This window comes from Abramis brama, assembly GCF_963993115.1.
Source record: "Abramis brama genome assembly, chromosome: 17".
In the NCBI taxonomy this organism is placed as follows: Eukaryota; Metazoa; Chordata; class Actinopteri; order Cypriniformes; family Leuciscidae; genus Abramis; species Abramis brama.
Window position 1 is genome coordinate 17,514,376 of NC_139979.1, and position 27,693 is coordinate 17,542,068.

At 36.5% G+C, this 27,693-nt stretch overlaps 1 protein-coding gene across 1 annotated transcript; it reads right to left on the reverse strand.

The window, feature by feature from the left end:
* Window positions 1-14,425: 14,425 nt before the first annotated feature.
* gtpbp10 (GTP-binding protein 10 (putative)) lies at window positions 14,426-22,371 on the reverse strand. The gene is made up of 10 exons (XM_084088699.1): window positions 22,199-22,371; window positions 21,052-21,245; window positions 19,248-19,339; window positions 18,900-19,044; window positions 18,546-18,619; window positions 17,450-17,502; window positions 16,701-16,808; window positions 16,539-16,616; window positions 15,829-15,952; window positions 14,426-15,400 (listed from the first exon to the last, which is right to left on the reverse strand). The coding sequence occupies exons 1-10, from the start codon at window positions 22,229-22,231 to the stop codon at window positions 15,159-15,161; spliced, it is 1,143 nt and encodes a 380-aa protein (XP_083944825.1). The 5' UTR covers window positions 22,232-22,371; the 3' UTR covers window positions 14,426-15,158.
* Between the last annotated feature and the right edge of the window lie 5,322 nt (window positions 22,372-27,693).

A 27,693-nucleotide genomic window follows, 5' to 3' on the forward strand; every position in this document is an offset into this window, starting at 1 on the left:
CTTCATATGCACTTTCGGTCTTGTGGACTTACAATGGCTGACGCGTCCGCTTGTCCGTTAATTCCATAAGACCGTTGGGTGTCCAATTAGTCATTTTAGGTCTCAGAAGGGTGACGCTGATATGCGCCCTCGATATGCACTTTTGTGAGCTCCGCAGCAGACTACTTCCCGACAGTTAAAGCGGCGTTACGTCACAAAAGTGCAGACTCGTGGGAACACCACGAGTGTTTAGGGTGCCATTTGCGACAGGGCCTATATCATGAAAAGGAGCCTATGCACCCTGGTTTGGCCTGCAATTGAAACCACCTGCAAGATTTTAGTTCCATCTAGTGGCATATGGTGGAGCTGCTACTTGTCTGCAGGTGAACAAGAGGACATACATATGATAGAAAAATATCACAAGGAAGGTTTTCTGATAAACAGCATAACAATAAAAACCACTTGAGAACTCAGAAAGAAAACATCTGCACTAACTTTGGCTTAAGTGCTCGGTCAAATGGTGACTGGTTTAATAATGCCACGCCACAACCGTTTCCATAGAATTAATAACATGGAATTATATATTTATTGTAACAGTTCTATGAAATGTTAAAATCCCTTTGAACTTATGGTTCCAGAATTTCAGCTTGCTGACTTACAAAAAAACAACTTCGGTCAAATCGGTTTCTCTGCTTTATTGACATCTTGACCAAACTTTAATTCATGGATTTGGTCAACATGTGACATTTTTTTGCTTCACAGTTCATCCTTCCATTCACTCTCATAATATATGGTACAGTATATAGTATGAAACAAATCAATAAAGGCATGAGATACCTAGGCTACATCACAAAAAACAGCATGAAATCTCAGCAGATGGCAGTAGAGCTCAGATTCTGTCATACATTTTTCCACAAAATGCAAGACCTTGAAAAACAAGTAACGTGAACTTGATGATAAGTAAAACTCCAGGCAGTCATTCTCAATAGATTTAAATCAAATTTAGATGATTGTGCCTTTTTAGTGTCTTACTACCTTGTTGGGGGAAAAAAACAATTTCCCAAAAACCCCTTAAAACCAGCAAACCAGACCAGCCTGATCAGATTGGGAGACTAGCTAAAACCAACCTTAAACACTACATGAATGCACAGTTACATTGAAATGTAAAGACATATAAGGCACAGCACAGCAAAATATCCAGTGTAGTTTAGAGTTGTTTTTATCGTGTTAATTTATCAGTTAAAAAGTGTTGATTCTGGTGTTGATTTGAATGGCATCAACACTTGCAGAGTAAATCAGTGGTCGGAGTCAGCGTAATTACAGCGAATTGGCATAATTGACACTGGTGATGAGTTGATCCAGTTTCCGGTTCTAAGCCCATCATTTTCTTTTTGATTAATGGCGGACGACCACGAGGAGAGGAGTGCTCAAACAGATATAATATTTTATAACCACTTAATTTTTTTACCAATTTTCATGTTTAGTTTACATTTCTCAACATTCAGAATAATATTAGTAGCCTACGTTTCTCAACATTGCCTGAGTGCTAACATTATTTCCTTTCAGATAACAGACCACCGATAGGATCTCAAGGCCTTTTTGCTAGTTCGCTGGCAAATTGAGGTAAGAGTTGCATAGTTTATGTTAGTTAGCAGTTTTAAGCTTAAGTTTTCTTATATTTTAGAATCTGGGATAGATAACAGGGTAATTTCTGCGATTTGTTTAACTTAACTGTTTAAAGAGTTAAATTAACTCTTTAAATATTCGCTATGCGCCACCTATTTAGCCTAGAAATCTAGACGCACCCTAGCGGCAGCAAAATGTATTTTGCATCCAGGGTAGTCTAGCAACTCTCCATTGACTTTCGAGCTGCAAAAACCTAAATTGGGTCAGGCCAATCACGTCATGTACAGAGTAGGCGGGGCGGGCTTAACATAATGACGACAGAGTTGCGATGGTTCCCTGCTACTTGAAAACAAAGAATGGCGGCTGCTGCTGGAGAACAGTCTTTCAAATCGGCTTTGGCCGCGACTCTGGAGGACTTGGAGTTAAGTTTTCTTTGAGAAAAGAGCAAAGAACGGCACTTAAGTCATTCTTAAAAAAAGGAAGTTGTGTTTGTAGTTTTGCCGGCCAGATATGGCAAAAGTTGAATCTATCAACTAGCTCTGCTGTTGGGAAAACGCTCTGGTTGGTTGAAGCGCTGTCCTATTGCGTGCAGAGGGAATTTGAAAGACAGCCGTTTATCCCGCCCCTGAGCCGTGTCTATGGTGAGTTGCCAGACCTAACATTTTGATGTAGGTCTGGCTTGCCAGGCTACCACCTAGTGGTAAAAATCGGTATTACTGTAAGTAATGTTATGTTTATAATAGAACGATATTGGGATAAATGCCAGTTATTAATAATGATGGAAATGTTTGATAATTAGCTAATTATTGTTTATTATTCACTGTTTCAGACCACACATCATACTACCTCAGATACCACGTCTGATAAGATAATTCCATGCAATGCCCTGTGGTCTGACTGTGCCGTTCATTGTGCTGATTATTCATGCTGGACTTAATTAAACTGTTACTTCTGATTCCTGCCTCCTGTGTTCTGACCGACACACCAGTGCGAACACAGCTAGTTTGAACCAGTGCAATGCAAGTGTAATGCATTTTTATCTCCAATATTTTAATATAACTGTGCATTGTTCCACAAATAATCTCGACTGTTTAAGTGAGCAGCAGTAACCCAGCTAACACAGTTACGTTGTGAAGACGTAACCGGACCGGACCATTCGTCGTACCATTCGTAGCGTACCACATAACGTTCCAGTGACGTAACTTTGTGATTCCCATAATCGTCGTGGCGACGTTAGTGGGTACGTCGCAAGAACGTGATGAGTACGTCTTAATGACCAAACTGGCATGTTGCGTATCTATAGCACGAATCATAATATCTCGTATCATTTATACGCCAAAACGAGTTTTAGCGTAAATATGGTACACAGTTTTCGCGTGCATATGATACGCACTTTATGGCGTGTAATATGCACGCCCTCCTCACCCCTAATCCAGGGCTGCCAACTCTCACGCATTGAGCGTGAGACTCACGCAATTGACACTTTTCACACGCTCTCACGCCACACATCCATTTTCTCACGCACAGAAAAATTGTGGAGCAAAGAGGTACTTTTAATATTAAACTAATTCTCAGCTCTTAGATTCCGTCAATTTTATTACGAAATTCAGACAAAAATACGTTTGGCGCTTGTAAATGTGACGTCACAAGTGCACGTGAACCGATCACCTGTTACTTTTTTTTTTAAAGATGCAGTACAACTTACCGAAAGTATACATAATATCGACCAATTAGTGTTTTTCAACCACGGAAAGAGGTCAAAATAACAGCAGGAGAACAATTATGTCACATAACGTTACATTTACCTCAGGAAAGCCATTTAACGACCATAGCATAATTGAATAGAAAAAATAGCAAGAGAGGAGATTTTGCTGAGCACTATATTATATATTTATTATATTTTTACTTATGTCATTAAATAATTGTTATAACAAAAACTGCATTATATTTAATTTAATGTTATTTTTAATAATACCAGCAGATTGGGCCCTCTATGTTTACAGCATTAGGTGAGATTATTTTTTTAAATAAAATTTAAAATAAACATGTATCCAAATTAGTCAATATTGAATCAAAATCGGAATCAAATCACAAGAATGGAATTGAAATCTTGAAATTTTTGTCAAGCAATAATAAAAACTGTATCCTATACCAGTCATTGTACAATGTAAACATTGTAACATGTTGTCACTAAACTTCATAAAATTCTATTTAGTTACCAAATGTTTTGACAATTACACTTTGTTATTTGTTTTTACATACATGTGCTTCATTCACCAGTAGGCTACCTAAACCTGAACAACGCGACAATTACCAAAGATTTATAGGCTAGTCCTTGAGCTTCTCTGAAGCTAACAAATAAAAAAAGAACAATATAGATTTCTAGCATCTCTCCTGTATTATTTCGCCCACCAAAATATACATCAAGGGTTTTTTGTTCAAGAAAATGAGCATGATGACTGCATTAACGCGCAAAATTTATTTTATTATTATTAGCCTATATATTTTTTTTAGCATGTGGACCTTGAACGCGCAGCTTCGGATGGTCAAGTATATAGCGATTAATCTTGTCTACAAGGTAAATACACGGCGGATATAAATTGTCAGATAATCAAGAAAGAAGCGTTTTGCTGAACTTTCTGCCAGCGTATGACTGAACTAATGTTTGCTCATCATATGAGACACGTGTTTGACGTGCACGCTTCATCTGCAATCGTATAGCCTACAATTACATGACAGTAGATACGAATTAATTTGCTGCAATTTCACTTTAATGTAACATTTGTGGGGTGACAAATGGAGCTTCTTACAACAGCAGCTCGCTGGAACTTATTTAATATTAACAACGTCATAATCTGCATTTTTCTTGACCAACAGCTGCTGGTTAAAGTTCAGTATCAAGGTGTAAATAAATTTGTGAAATTGCTCAGCGATTGTACGTTTCAAGATTTTCTCAATGGAGGTAAGTTAAGAAGCTTGTGCTACTTCTTAGAAAATGTACTTAAGTCATATAGCAATATGCTTGAGGTATAAGCCCACTCAAGTCAACAGGGCTTGTGTATGTTAACTTGGTCTCATTTGTTAACATTAATGTGTTAACTAACGTTAACTAACTTTAGTATTAGTTCATACAAGTAGAACTGTTTGTTTGTTCATTATAGTTCATGTGCATTCATGTTAACAGATACTTTTGATTTTTATAAAGTATTAGAAAATGTTGAAATTAACATTAACAAATGCCGTAGAAGTATTGTTCTTTCTTAGTCCATGTTAGCTAATGAAACTTTATTCATATTTTTTTCATGCTATTGTTAAAATTACTTTTCAGTTAAGAGCAAATTTGGGTTAGCAAGAACTGCAGCTCTTCAAGTCTTTGACACCGACACCAATGTGGAAGAGGACATCTTGAATGAATTGATCGAAGGCAGTCCACATTTAACTGTAATAACACTTGAGGCATACTTTCAAGGACTCAAGTGTAATTATCCTGAGGACAAAATGCATTTGGGTCAGAAACACATTTACCTTTAGCAGACACTAATACAACAAGGCATTCATCATGAGCCAGCATTGGCAATAACATGAGAAGTGCTAATAATGCAAACATTGTCTAAAATAGTCCAGGCTACAACATTAGCAGGATGCAATTAAGTGCTCACTTATGAGTTTTTAGCAGTTTATTGAATATTGTCACGGATTTGTTTGGGTTAATATCTAAAACAGGGAACTGGAGTTTTTGAGATCCAGTGATGAAAAGGTGGACAAAAGGATCTGGTGGTTAACAGTGTCAACTGCAACTAGATATAGCAGAATGAGAACTTACAAGGGTATATCCTTATTTTTACCATTTTTATTGTTGTTTTAAGGGGTTTGTTCACCCAAATATGAAAATGTCATTAATTACTCACCCTCATGCCGTTGATGTCTTCCTAAGATATCTGGATGTAAGAGGATTGTTAAATAAAACATTTATTCTACTTTTCAAAGATTGTTTTAAATGTGTTTTAGATACCCTTATGAAAAATAAGTTTATTCAAGTGTGCTATTAGTATACTTCTTTTCAACTAAAAATAAGAAAGTATACTTTCAGTCTACTTTTTATGTACTTCTCAGAAAAATACTTTATGTACTTCTCAGAAATATACTTAAGTATACTTGACTTATACTGACAGAAAAGTCTAAGTATATTTGGCCTACTTGTTGATCGAGATATACTTAAAGGTATAATTAAGTATACGACGTATCCTTGGCTTGTACTTGTGTTTACTATTTTGATTGTGTAGCTTATTAAATACTTTTTTTTTTTTTAAATTACACACTGTCTTATAAACTAACATGTTCAAGTTTATATAGTAACAAGCTTTTGGGTGGAATAGCTTATAGAGCAAATAAAATAAGCATGGAACTGAACCTGATCTTGTACACAGCGATAATAGATAGCATGTAAGTTAATATACTTGAACATTACTTAAGTATACTTCATAAAATGAACTTTAAGTATACTTCTTTTTCGTAAGGGTGTGCCTGCTTTTTATTTATTTGTTGTATCTTATAAGGTTACTCTTTAACATAATTGCTACTTTGACTCATTCGTTCATAGATTTATACGTCCTCTTGCTCGTACATGCCTTTCAGACATAGTGATAGATTTTGAAAGAATTCAAGTAAATACACATTCATGATTTCTTAGTCTATCAAAACAACATGCGCACACTATCCATTTTGGTGGTAAAGGATGAAAAAGTCCCAAGTAACCTCTGTAATATGCTTTGTCATTAGATAAATCAGGACTTTGCTCTGCTGTTCAATGCTGAAACATCCAACAATGCTGAAACATCCAACAAGTTTCTTCAGAGGTGGGAGACTGCATTCAAGCAAAAGATCATCAACGAAGACAAGTATCTTACTTCAACAGCAGAAATTCGGTGTCTTCTCAATGCAGCAGGTTGACAAGGATCTGAAAATGGTTGGCATGATTTGTGAGGATGTCATAAATTCATATTTGCTCTGGTTTCTTGTTATTGTGAGCACTAAATCTTTGTTTATGTTTTATCCTAAATCACCCACCACCCCCTAAACATTCAGATTGGGACAGTGACATGTCATCTGTCCTGCTGCTGTTGCATCTCCTGCCTCCTCCTCCAGGGAGGAAGAAGACTTAAGATCAGTCCAACAGAGGCTGTTGACAGACTTGTGCATTTCCATAAGGTAAAACTCACAATACTGTTGCAAAGTCATTGTGAATATTTAAATTAAGATTTGGGTTTTAAACCCTAAAATGCAGTGGTTTTCATTCATGGTCCTTGGGACTGAACCCTCTGCACATTTTGTCTCTCTGACCTGACACACGTAAGGATAGTTCACCCAAAAATGTCACCCTCTAGTTGTTCCAAACCTTTTTACATTTCTTTGTACTGCTGAACACAAAGGAATATATTGTATACAAAGAAATGTATACAGATTTGGAACAACCAGAATGTGTGTGTGTAAATGACATAATTTTCATTTTTTAGTGAACTAACCCTTTAGTTTATTTCATGGAGCTCTTACCTGATGAGGTGAAGGTCTGAAACAGGTTTGTTGAATAAGGGAGACATAAAACATGTGCAGAGCCGTTGGTCCACAGGACCGGGATTGAAAATCGCTGGCATAATGTGACTGTCTAAATGTACCTTTTAGAATCTCTAACCGATTGCGTGCATTCACTTCCTTTCTGTCGACCTACAGATTTCGGATTTGCATGTACAACTCTTTGTTCTAGGATTTCCTTGTACAACTCTTTGTTCTAATGAAGTAAGTCAGTCACATAGCTTGGTTTGGCTGAGGGTGTATCAGCAAAACATTTTTTTTTTTGGTGGTGGGGAGGTATTCCTTTAAAGTGGTTATCCTTTAATAGTTATCCTTTAATGGTTATCCTTTAACCCCCTGGGGTCGGCGGTCGCGCCAGCGATACCAGCTCGCTTTTTTTCTTATCAGTGCAAAAGACTTAAAATACTCTGTTGATTTTGATCTTACATATAACTATAACGTTTTTACTGTAAAATACTGCCACATCAAATAAGCTTATGTTTGCCAATTTCTGCTCATATGTAAAATATATATATTATGTTTTGTCAGAAACAAAGTCATCAACTAAGATGTTATTATAGTGTTTGTTCCAATGTAGGCTATATTCAAACTAATGAATCCTTAACTTTGAAATACGTATGATAAAATGTATACTTTAGTTTTTACAAAGAAAGATTACACTTGAAATATTGTTAACATTGTAATTGTTGTTGTAATTGTAACCTTTTAAATAAAAAAGCAAAAAATTATTTACAAGGTAGATGTAAACAAAATCTTAAAAGGTCAATATAAGCCTTCTCTTTAAATTATTTTTATTGTGTTTTATTAGTGACACATTTGGGGAGAGAATATATTCCAAAACTTTCTGAAAATACAGTATGAGAATTAACTGCACAATTACTAGAAATGTTTACCTTAGATATTATACAATTTGCAAGCACAATTTGTGGAAAAAATAAATAAAATAAAATCGAGATGTTTCCAACTGTGAACCAATTTTGTATTTTATTTATTTATTTTTTATTTATTTTTTGTCCATGCATTCTTCCTTGTGGCTCAGTGATACACCTGAATGAAAGGCTCATTATGCAGGTCATTATGTGGGTCATTGTCTTCTCAGGTGTGAATCACGCCCCACGCATATTGCCTTTCCAAACAAAAAGTGTCTTACAAAGTTTAAATCAATGTATTGTTTTAATTGAATGATTAGGCAGGATGATTTTCAGATCATGTTGAAGCAAAAACTCTAGACGACAACATCCATTATTCAAAAGTCTTGTGGACACATATTTAGTATGTGGTTTGTGGCCTTATTTCAGAAACTTTAATTTTTAGTTTTTTCAATAACCATGCATAAATATTATTCTCTCAAAAATACAAACATGTATGGTTGTAGAAAAACGGGAAAATTGCTGCGTTATCGCTTTATCGTGAGATAATATATCATATCGCGAGATTTGCTACAACATCTCGGTGGCACAGTTTTGTAAAGCACGTCAGGGTACGTCTTTTCAGAACCTCTTAAAAACTACTTGGGGCACTTAAATTAATTATTGCAGTATCAACCAAGGTATAAGCATAATAGCTTTTGCATATTTCATAAGGATTTCATAGAGGGTCATGATGGACTGTAAATGCACGTGTAGAGGACGTCACCTACTGGACGTCCACTTAAAACGACTAAAATGCAGTGGCTTTGCAATCACTTAACCACACTGGGCACTATGTGATTATAATTTATTTAAACAAGATAAAGTAAATATATTTACTTTGTATACAAGTCCTGTATTTCATAAAGATAATTCATGTTTTTTTTTTCTGTCTTGCTTGACTAGACGTGTAAAGGACGTCAGTGGACGTCTGTTCACAGCCTTGACTAGACGTGTAAAAGACGTTAGTGGACGTCTTCACAACCTCTTAAAAACTACTTGGGCAATTAAATTAATTATCAACACTATTAACCATGCAATGATTAAGCACAACTTTTGCATATTTCACAAGGATTTCATAGAGGGTCATGATGGACTATAAATGCACGTGTAAAAGACGTCGCCAGGTGACGTCCTCTCACCCGATACACTATATTGAACTATACACTATATATTGAACTACACGTAGCTAAAAGCCAAAATAACAATTATACATGCAACCACAGAGAACTGTAGACATGTACAAATGTATCTGAATGCATTTTTAGGAAATGTTCTGTGTTACATATTTTTACCGATTTATGCCGTCCTACCGCGACTATTTTTGGCCAGGGACACGACGTTGCCGTCGGACCAATGTTTGCTGGGATTCATGAGTTAACAAATTCTTTTACACTACCAGACAAAATATTAATGCACCTATGTGCTGCGTGAATGTGCCGTTATCTCTCTCTTATTTTGCAGGTGTCGGTCATATGTCGGCCGCACATTTCCTGGAGGCCAGACTCTTTCCATCGGAAATGGCTGTGGAATAAAAGCCATTGTTGAGCATGAGTTTCTCCATGCACTAGGATTTTGGCATGAGCAGTCAAGATATGACAGAGATGATTATTTGACCATCAAATTTGAAAACATCATAAAAGGTTGCTCTGAACTTTTATTATTTTTAGGAAAAGAGTAAATCAGTAAAATACAGATATTCACTGACATACTGATTGCAATGCCCATTTAACAAATCAGCACTTTAATAAGCCATTCATAATAAATAATCACCTTAACTCTATAGTCTTTATTTAAGGCTATGAGGGAAATTTTAATAAATACAGCGAGAATGTGACCACCACTCAAGGCACCCCATATGACTATTACTCTGTGATGCATTATGATAAAAACGCCTGGACATCAGTGAATATGATGCGATTGAGCTCAACAAACTCTATAAATGCAGTGATTATTTTACACACATTGTTTTTATTTTGCAGTTTGTGGATGTTAAACATTTTAGTGGAACTTGAAGTCTGATGTGGAAGACAAGGGAAAACGTGTTGTCCTTTAAGGAATTTAACTTAGAATATTTGTTTTAAATATTTGTTGGTAAGGCAAGGCAAGGCAAGTTTATTTATATAGCACATTTCATACACAATGGAAATTCAAAGTGCTTTACATAGAAGAAATTAAAATAATAAAAAGAAATAAGAATAACCGTTTAGAAAATAAAATAAAATACAGTACAGTACAAACAGTCGGACGAACAGTGGCACAGTGCTCATTCAGTAAATGCATAGCTAAACAGATGTGTTTTGAGTCTGGATTTGAATGTGACCACTGTAGGAGCACATCTGATCTCTTCTGGAAGCTGGTTCCAGCTGCGGCTGGCATAATATCTAAAAGCCGACTCGCCATGCTTAGAGTGAACCCTTGGTATTTCTAGCTGATATGATCCTAATGATCTGAGTGATCTGTTGGGTTTATTTTCAGTGAGCATATCTGCAATGTATTGAGGTCCTAGGCCATTGAATGATTTATATACCAGTAATAATACTTTAAAATCAATCCTAAATCTAACTGGGAGCCAGTGTAAAGACCTGAGGATTGGTGTGATATGTCCATATTTTCTGGTTCTGCTCAGAATCCTGGCGGCAGCGTTCTGTATGAGCTGCAACTGTCTTATGGTCTTTTTGGGAAGGCCAGTGAGGAGTCTAATACAATAATCCACCCTGCTGGTGACGAAAGCATGCACAAGTTTCTCTAAGTCTTGTCTGGAAACAAAGCATCTAATTCTTGCAATATTTTTCAGATGATAGTATGCTGATTTAGTTATTGCTTTGACATGACTGCTGAAACTAAGGTCTGACTCTAGTGACACACCAAGATTCTTGACTTGATTTAGTTGGTTGACCCCTAGAGTGAAGGTATGTATTCACCTTGAGAACTTCATCTTTGTTTCCAAACGCAATTACTTCAGTTTTGTCTTTGTTTAACTGAAGAAAGTTTTGGCACATCCAAATGTTTACTTCATCAATGCATTGGCACAGGGAGTCAATAGGGCTGTAATCGTTAGGCGATAGGGCTAAGTAGAGCTGTGTGTCGTCTGCATAGCTGTGGTAAGCAGTTTGGTTCTTTCTCATTATTTGGCTCAGTGGGAGCATATACAAGTTGAACAGGAGTGGCGCAAGAATCGAGCCTTGAGGGACTCTGCATGTCATGGGTGTCCACTCAGACTTATGGTCTCCTATACTCACATAATAACCTCTCCCATCTAAGTATGACCTGAACCATTTTAGGACTATCCCAGAAAGCCCGACCCAGTTTTCCAGCCTGTCAAGAAGTATGTTATGATCGACAGTGTCAAATGCAGCACTGAGGTCGAGTAGTACCAGCACTGAAAATTTGCCTGAATCAGTATTTAAGCGAATATCGTTTATTATCTTTATGAGGGCTGTCTCTGTGCTGTGATGCGGCCGGAAACCAGATTGAAAATCATCAAAGTATCCATTCGAGCTTAAGAATTTGTTCAGCTGATTGAAGACAACTTTTTCAATGATCTTGCCTATGAAAGGAAGATTTGAGATCGGTCTATAGTTGCTTAATATGGTCTTATCCAGATTGTTCTTTTTCAGGAGGGGCTTGACAACTGCAGTTTTCAGGGAGTTTGGAAAACTCTCAGCGAGAAGTGAGGAGTTTACCACTTCTAGGAGATCTGCTTCTAAACAGTTTAACATACTTTTGAAAAAAGATGTGGGAAGTGTGTCAAGAGCGCAGGTTGATGTTTTAAGGTGCTGTACGGTTTCTTCCAAAATTTTACCACTAATTTCTTTTAAATCAGACATAGTAACTACTTTGTCAGGTGGTCTGATCTGTCTGACACCAGAGCAACTCAAGGATGTGCTGATCACCTTTCTGATATTATTGCTTTTCTCAGAGAAGAAAGAAGCAAACTCACTGCACTTGCTGTCTGAGAGCATTTCACTGGGAATCTGGCTTGGGGGGTTTGTCAGTCTCTCTACAGTAACAAAAAGAGTGTGTGTGTTGTTTAAATCGCAGTTTATAATATTTGAGAAGAAAGTCTGTCTAGCTTTGCCTAGTTCCATATTGAAAGCATGAAGGCTGTCTTTGTAGATGTTATAATGGACTATAAGTTTTGTCTTCCGCCACATGCTACATACATACATACATTCTCAGGTAAAAATGTGAAGTTTATGTAATGTTAAAGTCACTTCCTGTTAAGTCCTTCCTGGTACTGCATGAAAACAAATATTATACAGTTAAATTCCTAAAAGGACAACACACATGTCATGCACGGGAAGTTGTAAGGAATTGATTTGCAATTCAAAAAATGTTCAACATCAACATCCTGGATGTTTCAAATGTTGTTCCAGGATCAACAAAATATGCTGAGGGCAAAAAAATTTGGATATGCAAATGATTTTGCCTCAGTGCTTTTCTGTTTGGATTACAGCTTCCTCCATCTCTTTCCTTGACCACTGCAGTTTTGATGATGAATCTCTGTGTCAGATGAGTGTCTGTGGCAGTGGGGTGCCATCAAGTCAAGTCGTCATCGGCAAAGAGTCTGTATTTGTGGGTCCTTGGGTTTCTATATATGGCATAACAAATTATGATCTGACTAGAAGAGAGTTTATCAAGGGTGGTGACATCATATTTCTCCTCACCTTGCAAGGTAGGTTTTGTGAAGTAACCTCAGAGAATATCCTTTTAACCTCTGTTGTGTCCTTAGTTAAAACACAGAACACTAAAATATTTTTAGCAAGTAAAATAAAATAAAATTTTATATAAATAATGTAGGAGAGAACACGTATACTGAGTGAATATAGTAACATCTGTAAGGCTGGAAGCTTACACTGATATTTTGAACTAATAATAAAAAGCAGTTGAAGGATGACGTGCATAATCAGTTATTTTTCTGAATTCAATATAATTAATCTGACTCCATTATAGTTTTTATCCTCTGATTTTTTTGTGAAAAAAGAACTGACTGGTTCTATTGCATTAATAATGTTTATTTTTTACTGTTCTTCTTTTAGTGATTGTGCAAAGACTGCTTCCTCTCTGGTCATCTTGGTGCTTTGCTTTCTTTTGCTAGTGAGTTAATCATAAGAAATCACTCTAATCACTTCCCCATGTCTGACTACACATGAGTTCAGTGCCGAAGAACTACATCTATCTTCAGCTTTCTGGGATATGATAGCTAAATATGTATTGTTAATGAAAAGAGCTGAACATTTTAAGTTTATATTCATTCATTTACAATCAATGTTATTCTTAGAGTTAATTATAACAATTTATAAATAAGCAATTTATTGTCAATCTCTTTAATAATGTTAGATTCACACATTCTCTGTGGAGGTTAAGGCAAATATTTGCCATATCTGAGTCTTTTCAATGTTATTAATCACTGCATGAATACTATGGTCTGTAAAATACTAATCTAACCTTGAAATTTTTTTTTAAATATAAATCACAAAACAGTTTTGCAAGTTATCAGTTTAATAAATATGACTAAAAAGTGTGTTTGACTTTGAATGTGAATATAATATATATATATATATATATATATATATGTGAATATGCATACAAATTTGACAGATGAAAACTCTGCAAACTCCGAAACCACCCACTGTCTGAGTTTGGCCCTGTCTCAAATGGCACACTTCATATGCACTTTCGGTCTTGTGGATTTACAATGGCTGACGTGTCCGCTTGTCTGTTAAGTCCATGAGACCGTTGGGTGTCCAATTAGTCATTTTAGGTCTCAGAAGGGTGCTCTTAGACGCCCCTTTTGTGGTCGATATGCGCCCTCGATACTCACTTTTGCGAACTCCGCAGCAGACTACTTCCCGACAGTCAAAGCGGCGTTACGTCACGAAAGTGCAGACTCGTGGTAATACCGCGAGTGTTTAGGGTGCCATTTGGGACAGGGCCTATATCATGAAAAGGAGCCTATGCACCCTGGTTTGGCCTGCAATTGAAACCACCTGCACGATTTTAGTTCCATCTAGTGGCATATGTTGGAGCTGCTACTTGTCTGCAGGTGAACAAGAGGACATACATATGATAGAAAAATATCACAAGGAAGGTTTTCTGATAAACAGCATAACAATAAAAACCACTTGAGAACTCATTTGCACTAACTTTGGCTTAAGTGCTCGGTCAAGTGGTGATTGGTTTACCATAGACTGTTACCATAGAAATAATAACAAGGAAGTATATATTTATTGTAACAGTTCTATGAAATGTTAAAATCCCTTTGAACTTATGATTCCAGAATTTCAGCTTCCTAACTAACAAAAAAAACTTCGGTCAAATCGGTTTCTCTGCTTTATTGACATCTTGGCCAAACTTTAATTCATACTTGGATTTGGTCAACATGTGACTTTTTTTTTTTGCTTCACAGTTCATCCTTCCATTCACTCTCACTCTTTCACAATATATGGTACAGTATAATCTAGTATGAAACAAATCAATGAAGGCATGAGATACCTACATCACAAAAAACAGCATGAAATCTCAGCAGATGGCAGTAGAGCTCAGATTCTGTCATACATTTTTCCGCAAAATGCAAGACCTTGAAAAACAAGTGGCGTGAACTTGGTGATAAGTAAAACTCCAGGCAGTCATTCTCAATAGACTCAAATCAAATTTAGATGATTGTGCCTTTTTAGTGTCTTACTACCTTGTTGGGGGAAAAAAAGTTTAAACCAGCCGCAGATAGTTTGTTTGGTTTTTATTCTGGTCTCCCAGCCTGTTCAACTGACAATTTCCCAAAACCCCTTTAAAACCAGCAAACCAGACCAGCCTGATCAGACTGGGAGACTAGCTAAAACCAACTTTAAACATGAATGCACAGTTACATTGAAATGTAAAGACATATAAGGCACAGATACTAGTCTATACAACCTAGACTGATTTGTTAAATGAAAAACATGCAATTTGTGTTCCTTTTAGCCACACATTCAGTATTTCACAGGTCAGCAAATGTTCAACAGTATCCCTGAGAATTGTTTATGGACTGCCATACCTAAACCTGAATATGTGACCTCAGGTTGGTTGAGGAAACCCCCAGCTGGGTATGGATGAAGTGGGAATCTCCCTTCTCAACTTGAGTAGCTTCTCACTGCGCTGACCCTCAGTTTCTATGTCATCCTGCTCCTCAAGTGATTGACGAATGAGGGACTTGAGCAAGGGCAGTCCAAGGCCAGTCGTGGCAGAGACTGGGACGATGTGCATAAAACGCATTAGTGTTTTAGGGGCGACGTCCTCAGGAAAGATGTGGCTTGATTCTAGGGAAAGCAGAGCATCACTCTAAAGTTATCAATCAAGGAAAAATACAGAAAAATGTAAAGGTCAGTGCAGTGGAACAATCACATTAGGCCTGCATTTCAGCAAAATGTACTTGTGGTAGAAACTTGAGACTGCCAAAATGGTCAAATACAAATCACCATCTTTACAGAAAAATTGCAGTACAAACTTGTGTAATGAATGGTCATTCTCAAGAGTGCTTTTAAAATAATTGCATGAAAAATAATGCAACCACCTTATTGATAAAAGCATGTGTCATGATATGAAATTTCTGACGCACCCGTTATATACCTAAAATAACACAAAACAAAGGCTAATTCTAAACTAATATACACATCTGTGACTAATATTCATGATATTACCTATATAATAGTCCCTAAATAGCTTGTTTGCTGCCAATAATACCTACCTTCCTGGTTCTCCAAGTGAGCTTCCAGCTCTCTGAGCCGGCCCTGAGCCTCAGGGAGGTCCATCTTATTTATGACCAGGATGGCTGGCTTGTCTAACAGTTCCTCCTTATACAACTCCAGCTCCTGATCAACAAAAAAGATCAAGAGCAAGTTATGCAGCAAAATCTTGTATACAGAAGCATTTCATTGAGAAAAGCAGTAGTGTTTTAATTAGTTCACATGTGACATGGGATGTGTGTGTGTGTGTGTGTGTGTGTGTGTACACTACTTTTTAAAGGTTTTGGGTTGATATGAGCTATTTAATGTTTTTGAAAGATGTCTCTTATGCTCACTAAAGCTACATTTATTTTATAAAAAACAATTGACTGAAAAAAAAATACAGTAAAAGTAATATTGTGAAATGTTACAATTTAAAATAACTGTTTTCTATTTTAATATATTAGATAATGTAATTTATTTCTGTAATGGCAAAGCTTAATTTTCAGCAGCTATTATTTGCTTAAAGAATATTATTTTCAATGTTGAAAACAGTTGTGCTGCCTATTTATTTATGATTCTTTCATGAAAAGAAAGAACAAAAGAACAGCATTTATTTGAAATAGCAATCTTTTGTAATTTTTGTCTTTATTGCTTTTGATCAATTCAATGCATTCTTGCCTTTTTTTTAATCTTAACCCCCAAACTTAGGAACGGTAGTGTATATATTTACCTTGGTTAAAAGCAGTACAGTTTCAAATGCAGACCTAAACGGGGTGTTACTACCTAGCTGAAACCCACAGATATCGACCTGAAACATCAGAACATGAGATTACTGTACAACTCTCCCAGTACTTAACATTAAGTTCACAACATAACAGACTGAACACATTACCACAAATATAAGCTGCTTGGTTCTTTCCACATGCTTGAGAAACTTGTGTCCCATGCCTTTATTCACGTGAGCACCTTCAATGAGTCCTGGTAAGTCTGCCACTGAAACCTTCAGAGAAAAATAACTTCTGTAACTCATTCTGACATCAGTCTGAAGAAGTGTGAATTATAAGACACAACATGCAATATAAAATCACATTTGCTAAAGATCTGTTTATTTAAAATGTAACTGTATATTGTAATTTTTGGTTGAAATCTTGGTTTAACTGTATATTGTAATTTTGGTTTAATTCTCTTTATGAGAGAAGGTCAAAACCAAGCTTGTCAATCAGTATGCAGAATAAATCTAATTTAGTTATATCCTTAAATTAAAAACAAAGACTCTTCACACAACGTGGTCTTCTGAACAGGCATGTCACTGTTGTAACTACATTAAGTAATGACATGATAGCATCTTGCTGAGATGAGTGAATGTTATGTATGGTGGCAAATCAATGACAAAATTAACGGACTGATGCTGGCGCAACTGATGCTGGCGCGCGCAGTAAATGACTTTCGCGAGAGGATAACAGATCTACATGCGAGGAAACGGGAACTCGCGAGCTCATTCAAACCCTGCGCATGACATCTCGTCTGCATTTACGTCATTTACTGTGCGCGCCAGAATCAGTTGTGTGCTCTGTTAATTTTGTCATTGATTTTCCGCCATAGTTATGAGTTCAGCACATTTTGAATAGCATGTCATCCTACCTGCTTGTGGTCATCATACATGATCTTTCCGATTTCAGGTCTTAAAGTTGTAACTGAGGGGAAAAGGGGATAATTTTAAAACCAGCAATATATATCATATATGCAACATTCTTCCACTTTCAACTGCTTTTTTCCCTGCAAATTTCTTATTATGTGTAAATATTTGTAAGAAAATAAAAAATATATATCATATATGCAACATTCTTCCACTTTCAACTGCTTTTTTCCCTGCAAATTTCTTATTATGTGTAAATATTTGTAAGAAAATAAAAATATTTAACAACTGAGATATAAACTGAACACATTTCACAGACATTTGATGAACAGAAATGAAATGAGTCCCTGACAGGGAGGCCAATATCAAAAGCAGCAGTGAGTATCTGGTGTAGCTAGCAGATGCTTTAAGAGCTATTAGTGCATCTCATCCTCATTGACTGCAGCAAATTTGTCAGTTCTTGCTGTGAGATGTTACTCCACTTCCACCAAGGCACTTGCAAGCTCACGTCTGAGGAGACACAATGTTACATGTGTTTTGGCACTGCAAACATGATCAACTGCCCTTAGCTTACGGACATTACAGTTTATTGCTCTGTTCACATCTGCAGTCCTCATGCCTCCCTGCAGCAGGACTATGGCATGTTCACACAGGTGATTGGGGACCCTGGGCATCTTTCTTCTCCTGTTTTTCCAGAGTCAGCGAAAAGGTCTCTTTAATGTCCCAAGTTATTGAATGAATGAGGCAATTTATATAGCGCTTTCATATGTACTACTGTACACCCAACGCACTTTACTATCATATCAGGGGATCTCTCCTCAACCACCACCAGTGTGCAGCATCCACTTGGATGATGTGACGGCAGTCACAGAACAGCGGCGCCAGTGCACTCACCACACATCAGCTAAAGGTGGAGAGGAGATAGAGTGATAGAGCCAATTCAGTGGATGGGGATGATTAGGAGGCCATGATTGTCTAGGGCCAATGAATAGAATTTGGCCAGGACACCAATGGATGGATAGATGGATGGATAGATGGATAGATATTTCAACTTTTCACTACGTTGGTTTAACTAATTTGTAACTGATTTTCAGTACTCACAGGGATAGCTGGCAATCATTGGTGTAGCATGAGACAAGGCAGTCAGCAAGGAGGATTTACCTGCATTGGGAAACCTGTCAAAATAATACAAGCCTATCAAACCTGTAAAAAAATGTTTGATGTGTGTGAGTGAAATACGCAGAAAAACAATAACACAAGGAGGGTCACAAAGAATGACACATAGCAGTTTTTTTTTTATGACAAAACATAACAATCAATAAAGTTTTTACATACCAAGTATAGTTTATTATATTTTTTGTGCATTTTTCCTACATCACGTTTAGCGCTTTATGTTTTACTTTTGACAGCAATACTTCCCACCCCAGTCCACATTCTGTGTAGAGATTCTCTCACCCTACAAGTCCAAGATCTGCAATGAGTTTAAGGTCCAGCCTAATATGTCTGGTTTGACCTTTACTGGGTAAGAACCCAGAGTGAAGAGAGCCACCATGACCACCTCTAGCCACCAAAAGTCTGTCTCCTTCACAGTTCAACTCCCCTAAAGTGAAAAGAATAAAATGTTCAATGACACAGAGTACACTGTGAAAAGGAACAAACAACACAAACTGGCATTTGATATAAAAGTTCAAATGTGAGAGAAAATGTGTAGAAAAACATCAAACAAAGAAGTGAAGTGATATGAGGAATGTGAAAGAAAAACATTGGATGATCTAGATGTTAGAGAGGTGTAAATGGAATTACCTAGTATTCTCCCCCCATCCGTTGTGACACTGATCCCAGTAGGTGCAAATACCTGGGTGTCCTCTCCTTTCGCCCCTCTCAGAGAATAAATACTGACAAACGCACCACACAATACTTAGTATCTACTCTCTATATTACAAAATCAGCACAATACAAATCAGATTCAACAGCTCTCAAAATCAGGTTTTAAAAGTCAATAAACAGCTTTCTGTGAGAAGCAGTCCAAAAATAAGTGTTTATTTACTGACTTGTGCACATTCTCTTAAATGAAACATACATCTGCACATTTAAATCTGAAATGATACAAATGCAAATCAAAGAAATTGTCCACAGAATTATCTCCTCCTGGTATGTTCAGTGTGCTGATTTTCTGGGTGTATGCAAACAATGAAAATGTCTTGCATTTATCATAATCTGAACAGGTTGAACGCAAGAATATTTAATGAATAACGACAAAGTGTTTCTCAAAAAACTTTTAAAGACTTGCAAAGATTTTTGCACTACTTTAATGGACTTTATGGAGCTTGACATTTGGGTTCGCAGTTTCGTTATATGGAAAAACAAGCTTGGACATTATGCTAAATATCTTGAAAATTCAATAGACTATTTGATAGCAACTATTTAAAAGATTGTGAATGCATCCTCTGCATGGAGCTAGTAAGCCTTCACAATATCAAAACAATATAGACATCCTTACATCAAATTCACCAGACAAAAGAATAACACCTAAAATCCATGTTATAGATTTCTCACTCCAACACAATCAATCAATAGGAGAGATCACACAATATGTTACTGCAAAAATAGGGCCCTGTGACATGACATGACAGATTATGTGTTTATACAGTATATATATGTGTGTGTGTGTGTGTGTGTGTGTGTGTGTGTGTGTGTGTGTGTGTGTGTGTGTGTGTTTTTGTTTATATTACATTGTGGGAACCAAATGTCCCCACAAGGATAGTAAAACATGAGATCACCTCCATTGTGGGGACCAGCCAGCGGTCCCCACGAGGGAAATGGGTTAATAAACATACTAAATTATATTTTTTTGAAAATGTAAAAATGCAGAAAGTTTTCTGTGATGGGTAGGTTTAGGGGTAGGGTTAGTGTAAGGGGACAGAATATACAGTTTGTACAGTATAAAAACCATTACGTCTATGTGTGTGTGTGTGTGTGTGTGTGTGTGTGTGTGTGTGTGTGTGTGTGTGTGTGTGTGTGTGTGTGTGTGTGTGACCCTGGACCACAAAACCAGTCACATGGGTCAATTTTGTGAAATTGAGATTTATACATCACCGGAAAGCTGAATAAATAAGCTTTCCATTGATGTATGGTTTGTTAGGATAGAACAATATTTGGTCGAGAGACAACTATTTGAAAATCTGGAAACTGAGGATGCAAAAAAATCGAAACATTGAGAAAATCGCCTTTAAAGTTGTCCATTTATGTTCGCAATTGTGCTGCATTCACTCACAAAAATAAAATGTTTTATATATTTATGGTAAGAAATTTACAAAATATCTTCATGTAACATGATCTTTACTTAATATCCTCATGATTTTTGGCATAAAAGAAAAATCGATAATTTTGACCCATACAATGTATTATTGGCTTTTGTCACAAATATACCCGTGCGACTTGTGACTGGTTTTGTGATCCAGGGTCACATATACAAAAAAAATGAAAAGACCAAAATACTATTATATTATGCCTATAATTATAATATATAAGAAATTCCTACTATTGTCTTTCAGATGAATTACTGACAATTTCCATTTCTCTCACTTTCTAAGAAAAAAATACTCACCTGCTGTTTGAACCAACACCTGCAGTGAATCGTTTGTTAGGGTGTTTGTCCTTGATTTGCTTCAACGTAGTGCCTTTTTTGGCCACCACACACACGTCTCCACCATTTCCCCCATTTCCCCCTAAACGGGGCAAACCCATTCCTCCGCTTCCACCCCTCACATACAGCCGTATATTATCCACAAAGTTGCCATACTGAAATAAAAGAGATTCAGAATTAGTTAAGTTCACAAAACTATTAGTATTTCACTTTTGAACGCATGGAAATTTTCAAGCATAAAGATATTTATTTTTCTGGTGTTGACATGACAGTACAATGAAAAATATATACATTTGTGTTCCGAAGATGAACAAAGGTCTTACAGGTTTGGAATGACAGGAGGGTCAGTAATTAATGACAGAAATGTCATTTTTGGGTGAACTAACCATTTAAAGTCACGTTTTGCGTTTGTGGTTCAGATAAATCATACATTTCACATACGTGTTTTATGCTGTTGGTGTTTGTTTGTTTATTAAGAATGTTTTCTCATAAACCCAACCTAAATGAACCTTCAACTGCATAAGAACAGAGCCCTCAAATGATGTTCCTTTGAAGTGAGACCTGAGTGAGCAGGAAATACGTCATGCTTAGGTACCTCAATCCTCGAGATTCGAGGTAGGAGCTTAAGACGAAAGGATACCACAAACGCCTCGTCAACATTACGCACTTTGCAGCATACTCAGTTTCATTAATTAAAGTGTGTCTGTTCTGGGCCTCTGGGGCAGACAAACGTCAAAATTACAGCAGTTCAAATCAGGAAAATTACCAACAGGCTACTCATTCACGTCATAACACAGCAGCCAGCCCTAACCCCATAGTGAGATTAGCCAATAAAACGCATTCATTTATGAAAATAGTCCTATAGGCTATAGCCCACTCTGGATAATGGATAATGTTAATTGGAACAATGCCCAGCTCGATTTCTACTAATTTCACCACAAGATGACAATATGCTAAACATGTTAAGTGTGTAGCATCATGTTTGTAACAGTAATAATCATATAGTAATTTGTCACACGATCTGTTAATGACAGAAACTGAGCATGTGAAGGTCGGGCCACCTATGACTTCCTAAATGTCATTCTATAAATTTGCCAACGTTACTAACCTTTCGGAAGCAAGCTCTGCTTGTCCAGACCATCCCGAAACAACTCCTCAAGTCAGATATTGACCTGAACTGGCACACAATCTATATGTTTTTACTTCCAACGTTCCTTATTCTGCATTGCTGAAGTGAAGGACCAAACACGTGTGTGCTTCCGGAAACATGGCGATGTGTGCCGTGATTGGCTGCAAGTGCTGTCCATGTTTCCGCCTCACCCAGTCAGAACTAAACTAAAAAGACATTTTTAAAAACATTTTATTATTTGCATTTTATTCCCTGTTAACCGTAGTTACAAACAAAACAGTTACTGTCACAATAATATTTGTTTACATAATAAAAAACTAAAATATTTTCTCAATTAAAAGTTTTTCATATAAAATAATGGCATTTTTTAATAATTAAAAATAAAAAAAACATTTTGAGTTTCACAACAAACACACTGGAAAACAGCCATACAACATACAAAACATAATAATAATTAATAATTTCTGAACATTGACTCTCAGTCTTTATTCACCTTTTTCTCATGGTTTCTCAATATAATTCATAAAAGTCTATAATAGAATAGCATTGTTCTAATAGGGCAGGGGCACTTTGTAACGCAGTGTGACAACATGCCCCACCTGCGCAACTGGGATGGCAACCCCGGCTGGTGTCTTCTGCTGATTAAAGAACTATCTCAACTGTTAAATAACAGATATAAGTTTAAAATTGTTTACATTTAGACAAATTCTATATTACCACAACAAACAGAGATGACAAATAAGTAAGAAATATACTTTTGCTTATAAATGTTCAGTGATATCTTCCAAAGATTTCAGAATTTTGGCACAATTTTGTCTCTATAGTGTTGGTATGGCAACTAAATACACTAAGTTTCGTCATGCTAGCATGTGTGGAAGTATTTAAAACAAGTGTGTTACAACTAGCTTTTCGTATAACTTGTTTAAAATATACAAATAATTGATTATTTATTTCATAAGACAGATACCTAAAACCTGGCAGTAGAAATTATGCCCACTGTGTCAGACAACAAAACTGGCATAAGACAGGTAAATATGAGCAAGCTCCCTTTGAGAGATAATATTATTATTATTACCATGGTTGAAAACTACAAAAAAAATTTTTTTAAAGGTGTTTAAATATTGTTGGCCCACTTTGGCTAAATGTGTAAGATAAAGTGGGCAAGTGGGATTCAGGGGAACTGGCCGACCTTTAACCTTCAGTACTCAAATTCATTAAATAAATTGACGTTCACTGGTTATTTTGACATATCTACTTTTTAGAAAACAGAATTGTGTGTGCCATTATGAAATTCAAGTCAGAGATGGAAGAAAGGAAAGAAAGAGCAGAAAATATAAGTTATAAGTTAAATATAATTGAATAAGTTCAATCTGTGGAGTGAAGAAAAGATGAGAGGAGCAAAATGTAGATGAAGAATATAAAGTTTTTAGTATTTACACAATTTAAGTTAATTTAAAGTGTTTAGAAATACAGACAGAAAAATGTTTACAATATGGTTACCATTTTAAATGGTAATTTTATCCAATTTGTGTTGGCCAATTTGTTGTCGCATGTAATAGTCTGAAGATAGACTGAATATTCTGATATGCAGATTTCATCAAATTTAATGTCAACACAACATGCAGTTGTTTTGAATTTTACATTGAGTGAACTGATGATTTTTACTCATAGCCAAGGTGCTTTGGGTTTGTTATATGTTGTTGAATATGTTTGTTTGAAAACATATATTAATAAATCATGTGTTTTAGTTCAGATACAGGATCATTTTTGATATATCAGGGATGGCCCACTCTTCAAAAATTTTATTTGTATATAGCCTACCTTGCAAATAACACAATATGTAAACTGTATTCAAATTGATATATTATAGCTGGACCTTAAAGTTAACAAAAGCAGGATAATAAAAAATAAAAGGAAAAAAATCTAAATTACACGTTCAACAACTAGAGGCCCACTTTATTCACCCTACACAAAAGAAAAGAATAGGTTAATCATGAGCTCAAAGTCTTACGTGTTGCTCCGATTGTGATTAATTATGTTCTTCACGTCAATTGGTTTTTAGTGTAATTGGAATGGGCTGCGGTCAACAGCATGACGTTTGAAACGTGGGCGCGCAGAGCTTTAAAAGTCTCTCCAGAAGTCGTTAAACACTCTGTCAAAGCCAATTATTCGCCTCAATGGAATGACAGGAGACGTGTCTGCAGAACAATCGCAGAAAAGAAACGACTGAACTAAACATTGTAAGTGAATTATCTTGAGTAATGTTTTAGCAGCTATTTCACTTGCTGTGGTCGGAGAAAAAGTACTTTTGTTGCTTTTCCAAAAGGTTTTGTTTTACGTGGTAGGCTATATTGTTTATGGTTCGCATAAACCGCAACAGTTTTCAAGTCCTAAAAGATTTCACTGTTGATTCCATAGGTTCCAATGGAACGATTAATTGGATTCCTTGACGGCCAGTGGTGGCGCCTTCTGTCAGTGTGTCTGCTGATGCTCGCCACCGCATCATCGGTCTCCATACCCAATCTCGAGATGCTGAATACCGAGAGGGCAGGAGGCGGCACGACTCCCGGTCACCTGGGCGAGATAAACCGTGAATGCTGGGACACATCGTCTCTGGCGGTAATACAAGCGCGTAAATTACCCGTTACCGATACGATTTCTGGTCTCTGGGACTTCATGACATACTTGAGCGAGTCTAATCAACCCAAACATCAAGGCATGTTCATGGAGCTGGCGCAGGTCTTTTGGGAGCGGTATGTGGACTGTGTGCTCGCTCGCGCGCACGGACTGGGCAGAAGGGGCAGAAGGGCCAGTGCGTCCAGGCAAGAGATCATCGAAGTGCTAACTTATCATTCAGACGGGATGAAAATCTAGTCACTTTACTTTGTTTAAATTTGAATGTCTGTCAAAATGTATAGATTTAATGCATTTTATTCCTTTGTGACTCATATCAAACTTAAGCTAAATTAGCCTGGTAAATGTCGCTAATTCTGGTGCAACGGTGTCAGAATGACATAATAGGTTACATGCGAACCCACTATATTAAAACAAAAATCTTTTTAAGAACGTGTTGTCTACTCAGTCTACCTGTCCATGTACAATTTGTCTACCACCTTAGACGTGTAATTTATAAGTTCAATTCACAAATAAATTCACAAACATGTAAGAAAAAAAAATGCATAATTGAAAAGGCAACTAGCTGTATACATTTTACATAGCCTAATAGTGCAAAAGAACTAGGACTCATTTATTGTGATATGGGAGCTGTACAATAATAGGCCTATTGATTTTTTAGGATGATAGCCTACACAACCCATTTGCTTGGATGTCTACAGTCAGGTTTACATACCCGGCAACAGCAAAATGTCCCTTGAGTTCAGTTAGTCATCAGTATAACACTATCTGGCAGATCCCATGCAGTGCCACAACAGTCTCAGACAATAAACATAATTTGTGTTTATTGTCTGAGACTGTTGTGGCACCATGGGATCAGCCTGATGACACAATCAATCACAAATCAACATCTAGGTACCAGTTGCTCAATTACAGTCAACAATACTTTTTTAAAGTGTAAGTGTAGACCATGCAAAAGCTGATTGCATGCTTGAAGTTGATTGAAAGGTGTGAGAACGTCATATTCTTTCCTGCTTACAGATTCATGTTTAGTAGCCTACATCATGCAGTGCAGGTTTCAGGCAGGGTTTTTATAGTTGACTAAAACTAAAACCATACAAAAAAACAAAACATTTTCACTATAGGCTACTTAAAACACAAGTTAATGTTAACTGAAATAAAATATTATATAGCCTATTTTTTAACATTACTAAACCATTACTAAAACAATGCTATCATGGCTTGACATTAACACCAGCCAACTCGCCAAATTTAGTTGGTTGAATTTTATATATTATACAGTTTATATACAAAAAGGCATCAGAAATAATAAACTAAGTGCAATGTATATTGTCAAAAATATAGATTCTTCTATATCAATACTGAAATATCTGAAACGCTTCCAATACTCATTTTCCACAGAATAGATACACGACACCAGCTGCGCTTTCTCGCTCTCTCCCATCTCTCAACAGCGCGTTGACACACAAACCCGCCTCCCCTCACTCACTCGTTTCATTAATATTGATGAATTTTGTTGGTGTTGCAGGGCTTGAAACAAAACTTTGTTGTATTATTTTCATGCTATCACTGTGAAATATTTCTATCACTTTATTTATAAATAAAGGTGACTTGACCTGAATTTCGATGTGGGATTGCGCATAATTTTACTCATTCCGCAGATTTTGTGCTCAGACCCAAAGTGCTCGTACATAAAATCGCCTTAGTACTTAATTGAGTTCTTTTTCGCTGCTTATTGCACTTAAACAGTCAAATACACACAATAATGTCAAAATCCAGGTCTTGGCGAGTATTCACATGAACACAGTCAGTTATGTTTTAAGTGAAGGTAAAAGTAAAGGTTTTAAAGTGACAGCAGCCTAATACAGTTGCTTCCAAATTCTGAGATAATTTAAAAAATATATATACAGTGTATGGCAGTTTTTCCCAATGGTATCGATGTCAAAATTGTGGCCAGTGAAAATGTTGAGTGGCTGGTAACTTTGGAAAACCACTAGCCACAGTGACTGGTGAGCAAAAAAGTTAATGTCAAGCCCTGCTGAAAGTTAATGTCAAGCCCTGCTGTATATATATATATATATATATATATACAGTGGTGTGAAAAAGTGTTTGCCCCCTTGGTAAATATGATCAAATATGGCTGTAAAAAATAAATCTGCATTTTTAATCCTTTTGATATTTTATTTAAAAAATGTGCAAAAATTGAACCTTTCATTGAAGTAAAATATTCGAAATTGGGGGTGGGGTGGGGTGGGGGGGGGGTCACATTATGAAATAAATGTTTTTCTCCAAAACACATTGGGAACAATTGTTTGCCACCTTTTATTAAATACTTTTTGCAACCTCTTTTTTCCAAGATAACAGCTCTGAGTTTTCTCCTATAATGCCTGATGAGTTTGGAGAACACCTGACAAGAGATCAGAGACCATTCCTCCATACAGAATCTCTCCATCCTGTTCTCCGTTATAAGATTTCTAGCACAGGCTGTCAGGTTTAGATTTTTTATCTGTTGGTATTTGATCGAATCCGTGATGCCATGTATCTGAACAAGATGTCCAGGACCTCTGGCAGAAAATTAGGCCCACAGCATTAAAGATACAGACCCATCTTAAGTGTTTGCTGCCAAAAAAGCTAATGTTTTTGTTTCATCTGACCATAGAACCCATCCCGTTTGAAGTTCCAGTAGTGTCAGTTACTTTTCAAATGTTCTATGGTCAGATAAAAGGGGGCAAACAATTGTTCCCAACGTGTTTTGGAGAAAAACATTTATTTCATAATGTGCAGATTTATTTTTTACAGCCATATTTGATCATATTTACCAAGGGGGCAAACACTTTTTC

Bases quoted from the DNA above. Each gene is read 5' to 3' on its own strand.
- gtpbp10 (XM_084088699.1), bottom strand. From the start codon at position 22,231: ATGGTCTGGACAAGCAGAGCTTGCTTCCGAAAG. The intron at 19,340-21,051 runs GTGAGTATTTTT...TGCGTTTGTCAG, and splicing joins GGTGTTGGTTCAAACAGCAG to TATTTATTCTCTGAGAGGGG. The intron at 15,401-15,828 runs GTAGGTATTATT...TGCTTTCCCTAG, and splicing joins TCACTTGGAGAACCAGGAAG to AATCAAGCCACATCTTTCCT.